The sequence below is a fragment of the Prosopis cineraria genome, unplaced genomic scaffold (genome assembly GCF_029017545.1).
Source record: "Prosopis cineraria cultivar Desert tree isolate PC_DT_omini unplaced genomic scaffold, ASM2901754v1 PC4, whole genome shotgun sequence".
Lineage (NCBI taxonomy): Eukaryota > Viridiplantae > Streptophyta > Magnoliopsida > Fabales > Fabaceae > Prosopis > Prosopis cineraria.
In genome coordinates this window covers 33,061,775-33,075,359 of record NW_026555335.1, presented here as the reverse complement: position 1 = coordinate 33,075,359, position 13,585 = coordinate 33,061,775, and the positions used below count along the sequence as shown (strand labels likewise).

The window sequence follows — 13,585 nt, the reverse complement described above, 5'->3', positions numbered from 1 at the left end:
AATTATATATATATATATATATATTAATGAGTAAGTAATTAAATAAATTATATATAATTTATGCCATAAGTATTTTATTAATAAATATCTTGTTTTTTCATAATAATTAATAACTAAAATAGTGGTTTAATTATTCAAAAATTTTATATATTAATTACTAATTATATAAATTTCTTATAATTTATTTAATTAATATTTATATCAGTATGCAATATTATTTTACACAGACGGCGTTTCCAATAATTGCAAATGCCAGCTCTTTGGTTTAATTACTTAAACTATATATATATATATATATATTAAATTTTCAATAAATAAATAATTTATAATTAATTTAATTAAATATTGTTATTATTATGTATTATTATTTAATAACTTATGACATATAGGTGGCATTTCATCTTTATGGAACCGTCACCTCTCTTATTCAGTTATTTAAAAAATTATATATATATATATTAATAATTAACTAAATAAAATATTTAATAATTTATTTAATTACTACTGTTAAGCATATTCTTTTAATAATTAAAATAAGATAGGTGGCATTGCCTTTATTTAATAATGAAAAAAAGCTGCATCTTTTGACAATAATATTTAAAAAAAAAATAATAGAGGTGACATTTGTAAGTTAAGAAAACGTCATCTTTATTTATTAAAAATTGAGAGAGGTGCTATTTGCTTCAAAAGGACATGCCACCTCTCTAATTTTTTTTTTTAAGAAAAAGCTCAAAGAGATGGCATTTGAAAAACACTGCACTATTGCTCTTACATCAATTTTGTGATGTTTCATTAATTAATAAAATACTATCAAACACTTATTATAATATTGAATCATATAATGTCTTATAAACGTCACCAAATTGAAGTTTTAAATGCTATCAAAGCTTATTTCTAGAGTAGTGAAATGATCAAATTTAACACTTATTAAACAATCAACACTAACCCAGCTTTTTATGGGGAATACATAGAGCCTGATTAAAATACAAGATAACAATAATAAAATTTAAAAAACAAAATAATAGAACAATCCTCATCAAGCTCTTCAATGAAACAAGCATTCAATGCATGACTAGGTTATATACCTGGATAAACAGAAGCATATTGAAGAACATCATGCTCAAACAAGGCCATCTCATTTTCTTCCATGTTAACAAGAACTTCAATCCCGTCCCCATCTCTTGTATCTTTAAGAAACATGCAATTCCTATGAGGGCAACAAGTAGTGGTCACCCATATCGGTTTTCCCCACCCAAAATCTGCTTCGTAAAGTGGAAATCTGCACCAGCTCGTAATATCAACCACAACCGTATCGGTATTATCTGGGTCCCAACTAGTTGCTTGTTGCAAAATCTCCGAGATGAATGACTTGTCCTTTCTCCCAAATTGTTCAACATGGGTATCACAAAACTCCGTCAAAGAGTGCTTCAATTTGTAGACAAGCTCATTCAATCCTTCTTCCATCGTAGCAGATACTATGTAACACCAGATCATGTTTCCTATGGTCTTTTCAGGTACCGGAGGGAGCATTCTCGTCCGAAGGTTCGCCCAAGAGCAAAGCCACGAGGGTTGGTTCGATGATTTGGAAGATGAACTTAAAGCTGAAACTGCAGATTTGTAAAGAACAGCACTCACAACTTGCACGCGTGTGGGATTTTTCACTTTCTGTGATATCGTGGCCTTGAGAGATTGAATCTTCGAGGCATCAAGTATGAACCGTTTGCATCTCATAGTGTTGTCTCTCGCAAAAGCAATTTCTGGGTAATTTGGTAAACCTTCAAGTGGAAATATTGATGCTCCATCAAATCGTGGGAGGATTACTCTTTCTTCTCCTTCTTTCTCTTCTCCAGAAGATTCAAATTTTCTGGCAATGGTGGCCCAGTCTTTGACAAAGTTGAAGATCGTACACCCATCGGCCACCTTGTGAGACACACACACACTGATTGCAATTCCTCCGCACACAAAATGGTTCACTTGAACGACCAACAAGGGATCATGTGGATCCACTATCTTCCAAGGCAATTCGTGAGGGAATAAATTCTTGAGATGGTCTTCCTTTGGGTTTCGAAGCAAACCTGATAAGTCGTATTTGATACGAGTGACTAATAATGTTGCGCCCTCGTCGTTGCAGTCTATGGAAGCTCGATCTCTGATTCTGCCAGCAAGTGGGTAGTACATAGCAAGAACTTGAGATAAGGACTTCTTGACCACTTCATCAGATTTTTCTTCACGATCTTCAGTAGTACTGGTTGGCTCGTAAAAGTAAACCACTGGAATATAGTGACGAAAAAGGACATGATCAAAAAAGGAAAGTGGGTAAATTCTGAGATGCGGAAGGGTAGGAGAAGAGGGTTTGATAGTTTCTCTTGATATGACTTCTATGTCCATATCTAGAAAGGTTTCGAGGGATTTAGTGACTTAGAAACAAGTGTTGGAGTGGCTTGGGTGTCTTATAGATGGACGAGAAACAGTAGGTGAGAGTGTTGTCAAGCGCACTGCCTGACGGATTTAGTTGGCAGTGATTTTGACTGTTAGGGTTTGACTGTCAGGTTGCGGATCATAGGTGGTGGCTTTTTTACCTATTGAGCTAACCCACGCCTCATTGCAATGAAGGTCTCATCGTGTACGTATTGCGGGAGTCGGTTTTCCTAGGAGGGAAGCCTCCTTAGCCCCTCCAGTAGTGAGGTGTATGATTTGGTCAGTCCTGTATTTTTTTTAAATAAAAGATTTGTATAAATTTTAAATTTTTTAATAAATATAATTATCAATCCAAATAGTTCATATATAATATAAAATACTCTATATTTAATATTAAAAATTTATAAAAATTATAAAAAAATTAATATTAAACCTGTATTATTCAGAATATATATGGATAGTTAATTTATAAAAATTTAATATTAAATATAAATCATTTATATTAAATCTGAACTATTCAAATTGATAAATAAATTTATTGAAAGTCTACAATTTATACAATTTTTTATTTTAAAAATATAAAATAAAATAATAAAAAGTACATTAAATTTATACCATTCAAATTAAATATAAACAGTCCAAATCATACACCCCTTGGGCGGAATTGTGAGGAGGCTTCCCTCAACTCTTATACCATGTAGTTGGTCAAACAGATTAGGTATGGATTTTTTGATGAGTTAAGGGTCATTTTTATATCTGAACTATATATGAAATGTTACAAATGTTCTTGAACTCAATTATGAGTTAATTATATCTCTCATTTTTAAGATTCCTTCCATCATTACTTTGACATTAAGAACACTTAACGTCTGTTAGCAATGTTTTAAAAACCAAACCAAATATTAAACTTAAAAAGCAATGGGTTATGATTTTTATGATCCAACTGGTTAGACTGTTAGTCGAACCAATAACATGATAATTAAATAACAATAACATTATATACATATATACATAATACATAATATATGTATAAGAAATAAAATATTAATATTATTTTCTAGAAGAAACTTAGCAATCACTTTAAAAATTAAGTTTGAATTAATATCATATATGAGGACAGCAAAATATTTTCCAAAATCTTAAAAAGAGTTTTATCCGAAAATAAAGATTTCTGACAAAAAAATTTATTTTTTTATAATATCTTCCAAAATCTTAGAAAGAGTTTTATCCGAAAATAAGAGTTTTATCCGAAAATAAAGATTTCTGACAAAAAAATTTATTTTTTATAATATCTTCCAAAATCTTAAAAAGAGTTTTATCCGAAAATAAAGATTTTTGACGAAAAATTTTATTTTCTATAATTATATTTAAAATATTATTATAAGAGTAATTTTATTGACTCTCGTTTACCAATGCATTGAAAAAAAAGTAAAGAGTTATTAGTTTTCAATTTAATAAAAGTACATTTTATCTGACCTGTGCAATGTCCCTCCCTCTCTTTCACATGATGATTTTGACGTTTACTCCTCTTGGCTTCCCTGTGAAGTTTTTAGTTTCTTTCTTCTTCGTTTTCAGTTTTCACTCCCGCATCTTGTTACTCCATTTCAAAGGTTGCAGTAGGTGTTCCATGCTTCATCTTTATGCCTTTATTTTCAAGCCTTTCATTATTTCTGTTGCTGGTAAAACATCATCGTGAAGGTATGTGCTAGTTTTTTCTGTTGATGCTTCTTCCTTCCCCTTCTTTTTTCTTCTTCAGTTCAATCACGTCCCATCTCTCAAACCCGTCCGGTTTTTTAAAGGGAAAATTTCATTTAAGAATTTGGATAGCAATATATTTTTTGGTGGGTCTCAAAAAATTTCAAAACCTCAATTCACTAAATTCAAAATAAGTTAAATATAAAAAAGATCAAAATATCTTCAATTCAAATATATATATATATATATATAAACCATTAGCCATCCTTGCTGAAGCATCGCTGTGGGTGACTGGAGCCTCACCAGTGATAGTAGCCATTGGACCTCCATTGTCGGAGCTCTAGTCACCGACTAGACCACCGTTGGTGGTAGCTGGAGAATTATAGAAAATTAATTTTTTCAAAGGTGGCTAAGGTGGTGTAGAACCTAAAACCTCTTGGTTTACCAAAAACTTTTTGACCATTAAGTCACTTAACCCATTCAATTATAATATGCATAAAATTATATATATATATATATATAATAAACCTTGTTTCCAAACCACTTGATTATTACGTTATTTGTTAATTATATAACTTTACTTGTTAATACTTTAACGTGACTTATTAATTACTTAACTTTTCTTGTTAGCCCCACAACTCCTGCAATAAAACTAAATTACTTATTAATCATGTAACTATACTTATTAATACCTTAACATGACTTGTCAATTACTTAACTCTCATTGTTAAATTTGTGATTCTCACAATAGAGCTGCTTTACGTGTTAATCGCATAGCTGTAGTTGTTAATACCTTAACAAGACTTGTTAATTACTTGAATTTACTTGTTAAATCTATGACTTCTTCAATTGAACTACATTATTTGTCAATCATGTAACTGTATTTGTTAATTACAGAACAATACTTGTTAATTGCATAGCTTCACTTGTTAATACCATAACAAGACTTATTTAATTATTGTTTTGAAAAAATAATTATATTACTTGTTAATTGTATAGCTTTACTAGTTAATTCCTCAACAATACAGATTAATTATCTGTTATCACTTGATAAATGAATATATATTTTACATAAAAAATTGAGTTTGTCAGATAATAAAGCGATAATAGTCGGGTCTCCTTTATCAGTATTCATCAAAGTAGATATTCAATTATATAAGCATATATATGTATAGAGAGAGAGAGAGAGAGAGCATTACCCTAAAAAACAAACATAATATTAACAATTAAAATTAGAAAAAATGACAAGCTATATTAAGCTTTTAACGAGTATACTTCTTGTCATAATACTCAAAAGGTTTGAAAATAAGATGTATTATTCAAATAATTTTCAAGGAGTCACAGAATTAAAAAGTAAAGTTGTATAATTAACAAGTCAAGCTGCATAACTAACAAGTATTGTTGTGTAATTAATAAGTAAAGTTACATAATTAACAAGTAATGTAGTTCAGTTGAAAGAGTCATGAATTTAATAAGAAAATTTAAGTAATTAACAAATCCTGTTAAGATATTAACAACGACAGTTACATGATTAACAAGTAATGTATCTCTGTTATAGGAGTCACAGACTTAACAAGGAGAGTTAAGTAATTGACAAGTTCTATTAAGATATTAACAAGTATAGTTACACGATTAATGAGTAATTTAGTTTTGTTGTAGGAGTCGTGAGGTTAAAATGAAAAGTTAAGTAATTAACAAGTTTTGTTTAGGTATTTGTTGGAAATTTCACCTTAAGGCTAATTATTATATTATACATATTGTTATTTAATAAATTTCTCTTTTGTTATTATATCAATTGTACATTCACAATGACAACTGTATCCTTGGACAAGTTATGCTGATTGTTTTGAATGTCTCTGGTTGGTCATCTATGAGGATGTCATGCCCCAAAAATAGAGGGTGACCAGCATGGGTGTGAACTACATTGCGCATTCCCGTAAACCTCAAAGTAAAAATTCATTTCATTTTGCTTTTAAATAAACAAGTCATGTGAAAGTTCTAACACTTTTAATACTAGTTGTCAAAGCAAAGCTTCAAAGCTTTTATAAAAATTTTGACAGAACCTCCTCTGCAAATAAAGTCTCTCGAAAATTCTTTAACATAAAAAAAATATTCCACAAAATATAATATCAATCAAGAACTTATCTCCTTCTAGCTAGCAAACAATATATAAAACAAAATAAAGTCCTCGCAACAATCTATGTGGAGCAACTACTCTTTTCTCTAAATTAAAATACATAAGACTTAAATATTTACATTAAAAGGTAACAATACCAAGCAAAATTTCCACCCAATATTGTCCTTTTGAGATTGACAATAGGATCAGCATCAATTAATAAATCTGAGACCAAAATAAATTTTTCAGTGAATAACATCCCCAAAACTGAATTTAAAAGAATTAAAATAATAAACTTAAATAATCGTATAAATAATTGAAAAGATGATAATCCAATATAATAACTTCATAAATCTATAAATCATAATCATAATCATGAAATGAGAGTAAATTGAAAATACTTTATTCTATTCTTGTTAAAGAAAACAAATTACTCGTACATAAATAATTAATTTAAAAAAATACAATTGCTAATTGAAGCCATTAGAATTTCAAATCAGTGAGTTTCAAAATTCAAATTTTTGAGGACTTAATAGAACAAGTAACAAACATGGACACCCAATCCACGAGAGTAAAGATAACCAAACGCGGCTCATGCCACGAAAACAAACGTGGACACACAGTCCACGAGGCTAAGTAATCAAATGTAGCCGAAGCCATGAAACAAACGTGGACACAGAGTCCACAAAGGTAAAGCTAACCGAACGCAACTTGAAGCCAAGAAATCAAATGCGGGTGTAAAGCCCACGAATCACAAATGTGAGAACAAAGCCCACGAGACAAATTAGCTAGTTATTAACCACAGCGCAATACGGGCTAACGGAACTACCGTTAGCAGTAGTGTTCTGTCTAAAGTCCTCTTAAAAATCACATTTCAAACATGCGAGAAAAATAAATATTTCTGCAATAAAATTTTCCATTCTCAATACCAAACTCCCATGAATTGTTTCAAATCTCAAAATTTGACAACATAGTAATTCATCACCAATGTACAGGCTAACATTAATTGAGTAACCAGGAAATTGTAGAGTTTAATAAACAAGAATGCCTTTATCCATGTTGGAAATATATTTCTTGAGGAAAAATAAATGAACATATCATAATTCAATTATCCTTCTTCAATATTCCATAAAAAAATTAATATAATTTAGAAGAGTGAAATATTTTAGTAAAAGACTATTAAAAATAAAAATAAATTAAATGGGATACTATCCACTTACTTGAAATATCCAGAATTTAAACTTCTCCTCTCAACTTTAATCAAATTTCTCCACTTTCAAATTCCCTATAATCATATTAAAATTTTATTTAACCCTCAACCAGTATAATAATTTCTTTTTCCGACTTCACTCATCTCCAATATTAAACTATAATACATTTAAATTTTCTTTTAAATCCTCACTAGCATTTGGTCAAGGCACCAAACATAAATCATTTCCAATCTCCTCATAAAAATGTTAGCATTCAATATTTCATCTACAGCTATCCATCTTCGAAAATTAAAAAATCACATTACAAATTTTTAAGACAAATATTCTTTGCAATATCCAAATTAAATTTCGTACTTCCCACAAGAATTAATGAATCTCCATAAACATCCAAAAATCAAGTTCAATTTCTATTAATAAGCACTTCAACAACCACCTCATCTTCCATCAAGTTTCATATCTCATCTCTTGTAACATAATCCTAACCAATTCTTCATTCTCAACTCATTTAAACCAAATGAATTCAACTCAAAAGTTGACCCATATGTATATCATTACCAAGCTTTAAGTCAAAAAAAATTATTATTATTATTATTATTATTTTTCAGCTCAACTGTGCACCTTCTTCTTCCTACAACGCACAGTCAACAGTAACAAAGCAAAAAGAATGCTGTAACCACACACACAGAGCAACAGCAGCACGCACACACTCACAGGATCAGTACACGATCAGCAGGCAATAGATGGATGATCCAAAATTACTCACCTCAACTTAGGTAGCTTGAACAGTGGCGGACAGACAGGGAAGAGAAGACGAGCTTCTTGAACGCTGAACAGGGGAGAGGAATAACCAAATATAGCTATCAAGCAAGGATAGAAACTGAGTCAATAACAACAGACCAAGCTCGCATAGCACCCCCCCAGCAGCTCCAATAACTTGGTTCCTCATTCCAGCCACAACTTGAACATAAACGACACAAGGAAAGCAGCGAATGAAGAAGGAAAAAAAATAGAGGTGGGAGATATGTAGATGAACCTGAACGTTTTAGAGCAGCCGTGAGCCCCCTCTGACATCGATGACGGCAAGGAATGAAGAAGACAGAGATGAGTCAGTGATGGCAGGGGAACGAAGAGCAATAATCGTCCAAACTCTCGATTCTTCTTGCACTCTCTTATACTCTGATAACTGACATTTTCCCAGTGAGTGAGAAAGCAAAACGAGAAAATTACATAAGGTGAGGAAGGGTATATTGGTAATTCTATAAAGTTAAAATTACAAAAATGGACCCCTTTGTTTGTTTGTTTGTTGTTTTGTTTGTTTTTTTTTTTTTTGCCTTATCAGATCCGAACCTTAAGCTTAATAATGGGTAAATTAAGTGCATAATTCTACTACACCAACTCCCTTTCTTGTCAAAATTATCCCAAAATTAATATAACTACAATTATAATACAATACTATATATTAATTATTATTTTTATTCCTAGGTTATTACAGAGGAATTATAGATGAAATAAGACTAGTATAACTTTCATTAATTATAGAGATACAAATTAAAGTTATAGGCATTTGAAATAGTACAAGGTGCTGGACCGATCCGCTATGAGAAAGCTGCATGAAACGAGTCATAAGCTTATCTCATATGTAACTATATCATTAAGCTCTTTGACCTAAGATTATCATGGATTCTTACATGATGACCACTAAATTTTGACATAGTCAAAAGTCACCTTTGATTGGGTGATCATAAAAGTTATAATTGAGTTTAGTGATATTTATGTAGAGGAATATGAGTAGTGGTTAAGATGGAATTTGTTCCTCACATTAAGTGAGAGATATTACTGGACCTCTCGATGAGTAAAACTGAAAAAAATGTCTAGCCATACTACAATGAAAAAGGTTTTCCCATTGCCATAGTCAGTCTACTCAAAGACTGAAAAAGTAATGGTTAGATAAAAGAAAATGACAATTTCATGTCTCATACTTGATCAAAATATCGCACGACAAAAGGGATGTGTATGGTTACATGATAGGTTACATTGAATTATCGATCCCTATATGAATTGGGTAGTTGCAATGTCTTTTTAAAGGCTACTTGTGACTTGTGGGCTAATAGTGTAATTAGCCTGCTGCCCACTTCATACGAGCCTATAGGATCGTATACAAGAACAGCTCAACTCGAGCTATAATGTCCAAGTTCAATGAATTTAGAATATGTCTAGATTTAATGAATATAATATAGGGTGAATGAATTATATATATACATGTGTATATATATTTGAATATATATTTGATAAATATTTATATATATTTATATGAAATATAAAATTCAAAATATAATTATATATATATATATATTTGTAGTATATATATTCATGTCTGTGTGTATATATATATGTATATATGTATATGTATATGATATATAAAATTATATATATATATATATAATATAATACAATATGTATATGTGATACATTACATTATATTGTGTTAGTTTTAAGTTTAATTTTATATGAAAGATTAAATTTAATAATTAATATGATATGAGAGAATATCATATCAGTTCTATAGTTTAAATTTATAAGATAAATTTAAATTAGATATAATATTATAGAATTTATTTATAAGATAAATTTAGTTTAATATTTTTGTTGGCTTATTAAAGGAAAGCAAAACCCTAGTTTATAAATAAGATATAAAAGGGACGTGCTTTATGAGTTTAAGAGAGGTAAAAAAGTTTTGACTGTCAAACACTTAGAGAGTGATGAAACACCTTAGAGAAAAAAGGAAACTAACGTTTAAAGACAAATGGATATTGAGAGCGCTAGCACGCTGTTCGAGTTAGAAAGTTATTAGTGTGGATACCAGTAAAGAGAGCATATTTATGTTGTCAACTTCTGAAATTCAAACTCCTGAAGAGAACACATGTGAAGCACCAAAAAAAAGGTAACTTTTCTTCTCACATTGAATTAAATAATTTTGTTCGATCCACATTTAGATATGAAATTTAAAATTTTAATCTTCCATTGCAGCTCCTTATCTAACAATATTAACAAGTAAAGTTACATGATTAACAAGTGATGTAATAATCAAGTGATTTGAAAACAGGGTGTGTCTATATATATATATATATAATTTTATGTATTATATGGTTAAATGGGTTGAGTGACTTGGTGGTATAAAACTTTTTGGAAAATTAACAGGTCTGGGGTTCTACACCCACCTTGGCCACCTTTAAAGAAATTAATTCTCCATAATTCAACAGGTCTAGTGGTTGCTATTGCCAGTGAGGCTCCGGTCATTGATGTTGGTGTTCTAGTGATAGTGGCTTGTGAATTTTTTTTATATATTTGAACTGAGGGTATTTTTATTTTTTTTACATTCAACTTATTTTCAATTTAGTCCCTAAAGATTGAATTGAGGTTTTGAAAAATTTTGGGACCCACTAAAAGATATGTTGTTACTTAGGTCTTTAAATGAAATTCTCCTTTTTTAAAAAATTTTTGACTCAATTCCAATTTCAAGTTGAAAAGCCAATTCAAAATTATTCATTTTGGTTCAACTCATAAAATGGTTTAAATGGTTAGATTGAGCTGTTTTCTTCTCCAATCGACGGTCCAGCTGGTTTGACCATCCAGTTCAGATCTTTAAACACTATTTGTTAGTCATAAGTATATCCAACTATTTTTTTAATATTTATTATCAAGTTAAGGATCATTTTTATTCTTCAGCTTTTATTTGAAGGGTTATTTTTGTCCCTCAATTAAAATATTTTGTAATAAAAAATATTAAAAATATAATATGGTCCACTAATGGTGCACTAACAGGAGAAAGTCAGAGAATGGCGAGGCACTCCTACCTCCCATTTTCCCACTTGTAGTGGCATGTTTTGCAATTTCTATTGCCCTAGTTCTCAATTTACATGTCTCCATTTTCCATCTCCTTCATACCAATGTTCTTCTTGCTTCCCATGTTCTTCGTCGGCATTAAATATCATCTTCCTCTATGTTCCCATTTGCTTTATTAGCGTCTCGTATAAAATTCACATTGGCCCTTGTTTCTCGAGTTTGTGTTGACCAACAGAGCGCTAAGCATCTTAACCTCCCACTTCTACAATGTATTGGTCCCTTCATCGATCTGACCTAATAGGCTCACCATCCATCTTCTCTTCTTTGTTTTTCATCCCCCATTTCATTTCCCCCTCCCCTTCCTAGCGACACTTGTTGAACCCCCACAACTTTTACAGTGACAATCTCATGGTCGCTCACCTTTACAAATTTCTTAGGCCATACTTCAATTTTAATTCAATGATCATGGATGAAGAAAATAATGAACATAGCAATAGAAGGAACCACACTCGAGAATACACTATGGGCAATCGATTGAAGCGACATAGTTATGATTCCAATAGCAGTGAGTGCAAACATTCTGGAGATTATTCAATTTTAAAAAGTCAAAGGCTTTCTAAACCTTTAGAGGCATTCCGCATTGATCAAAGGTTGGAATTTTGTTATTGCTCTGTCAAATATTATATACAATTTCTCTCATTACAAAGAAAATGACTTTTAGCAGCGACACTAAAAAGTGGCCGCTGATTCTCAACTTTCAATGGTGATAGTAAAAGTCATCACTAAAAGTGTGACTTTCTATGATGACATTTGAAGTCACCATTGATTGTCAGACTTTCGGTAGCGACAACTGCATGTCACCGTAGAAAGTGCTTGTCGCCACTGAAAGTTACACTTTCAGCAGTGATGTCTACTATCACCACTGAAAGTTAAGAATCAACAGTGACTTTTTAGTGTCACCACTGATTGTCAATATTTGTATAATTTTTTTAAAAAATTATGTTATAAGTTTCAGTGGCGACATACAAGTCACCACTAAAAGTTGAGAATCAACGGTGGCTTTTTAGTGTCGCCGCTGATTGTCAATATATTTTAAAATATGTTATAATTTTTTTAAAAAATTCTATTGTAAGTTTCAGCAGCGACATACAAGTCACTTTTTTTAAAATATGTAGTATTGTGATAAGAAAAAAATTTTCTTTATAGCATGAGGGTCAATTTGCCCCTTGTTGGTTTTTTTCTGATGATATTTTTTTTCTCATTTTTAGTACAAGTCAGTTGATGTCTAGTGATTACTGATATAATTCTATGATTTACTGTTATGCCATTTTGTAGATTTCATCATGAGTCTCTCATTGGTAATTTTCATTCTTGATGAGCTTATCAAGATGAGTATTAGAAATGGGAAGTTGTGTTAAGTTTTTCATTTGATTTTCTTGGACATAGACTCTTATAATGATGCCAAGGTTGCAATCTCTAGGTATAATTTGTTTGCTTTGTATCTATGGTTTTGAGCAAACAGTTTCTTTGGGTTTGGGTTATGCAGGAGTTGAGGACTGGATCATGCGCTCCTGTGGTATTTGCATCTTTGCTTGGGTCAAAAGCTTTTCTGTACAAATTAAAGTAGTTCAGGTAATTCTAGTCACCTGTTCTAATCTTTAGTGAAAAATTTAGTTTGACGTTGTATATTCTGCTAGATTAGAAATTCCCATTCTTACAGCTTTACATGTAAATACAGCATAATGAGGTAAAATGTGAAGGCGAGCTTTGCTTGGTAATGCACACTTTTCTAGATATTCATCATTTATCTTTTTGAGAAATGCATCATCCTATACATCATTTGCAGATTTTCTCCTTCAAGTACATTGGGTTTTTGGGGGATTCTCTTGGTCTAGGTGTAACCTTTATTGTGATAGGTAAGTAGCCAATTTATAGAAATGGTGGAATTATTTCTAGCAACAGTGATTGTTATTTTCGCACACTCACATATTATGAACTTATCATAACATAGAAATTGAAGTTTTGCTGCAATTATGTACGACACCTCTTTGTTATTCATTGTTTTATAGAGTTTTTCATGATGTGTCTTGTATAAACCACGGTTAAAATGTTGCAATAGACAATCTTTTATTGCCATTTATTTTGTTCTGTATCAGTTTGTAGTTTTGTCTACAAAAATGTAAATATGCTTTTGTGACATTAAATGGGATGGATAAACGATTTAGTTACTTATGCTCGGAAAGGTTTATGTTCAACTAAGTCTTTGTTATCAGTTGTCAGCTTGTATTCTTTTGTTGCTGAC

General features: G+C 30.9%; 1 protein-coding gene across 1 annotated transcript; it reads right to left on the bottom strand.

Moving 5' to 3' along the window:
- Positions 1 to 908: 908 nt before the first annotated feature.
- LOC129309460 (stemmadenine O-acetyltransferase-like) lies at positions 909 to 2,433 on the bottom strand. The gene has a single exon (XM_054951047.1). The coding sequence runs from the start codon at positions 2,386 to 2,388 to the stop codon at positions 1,078 to 1,080; it is 1,311 nt and encodes a 436-aa protein (XP_054807022.1). The 5' UTR covers positions 2,389 to 2,433; the 3' UTR covers positions 909 to 1,077.
- Between the last annotated feature and the right edge of the window lie 11,152 nt (positions 2,434 to 13,585).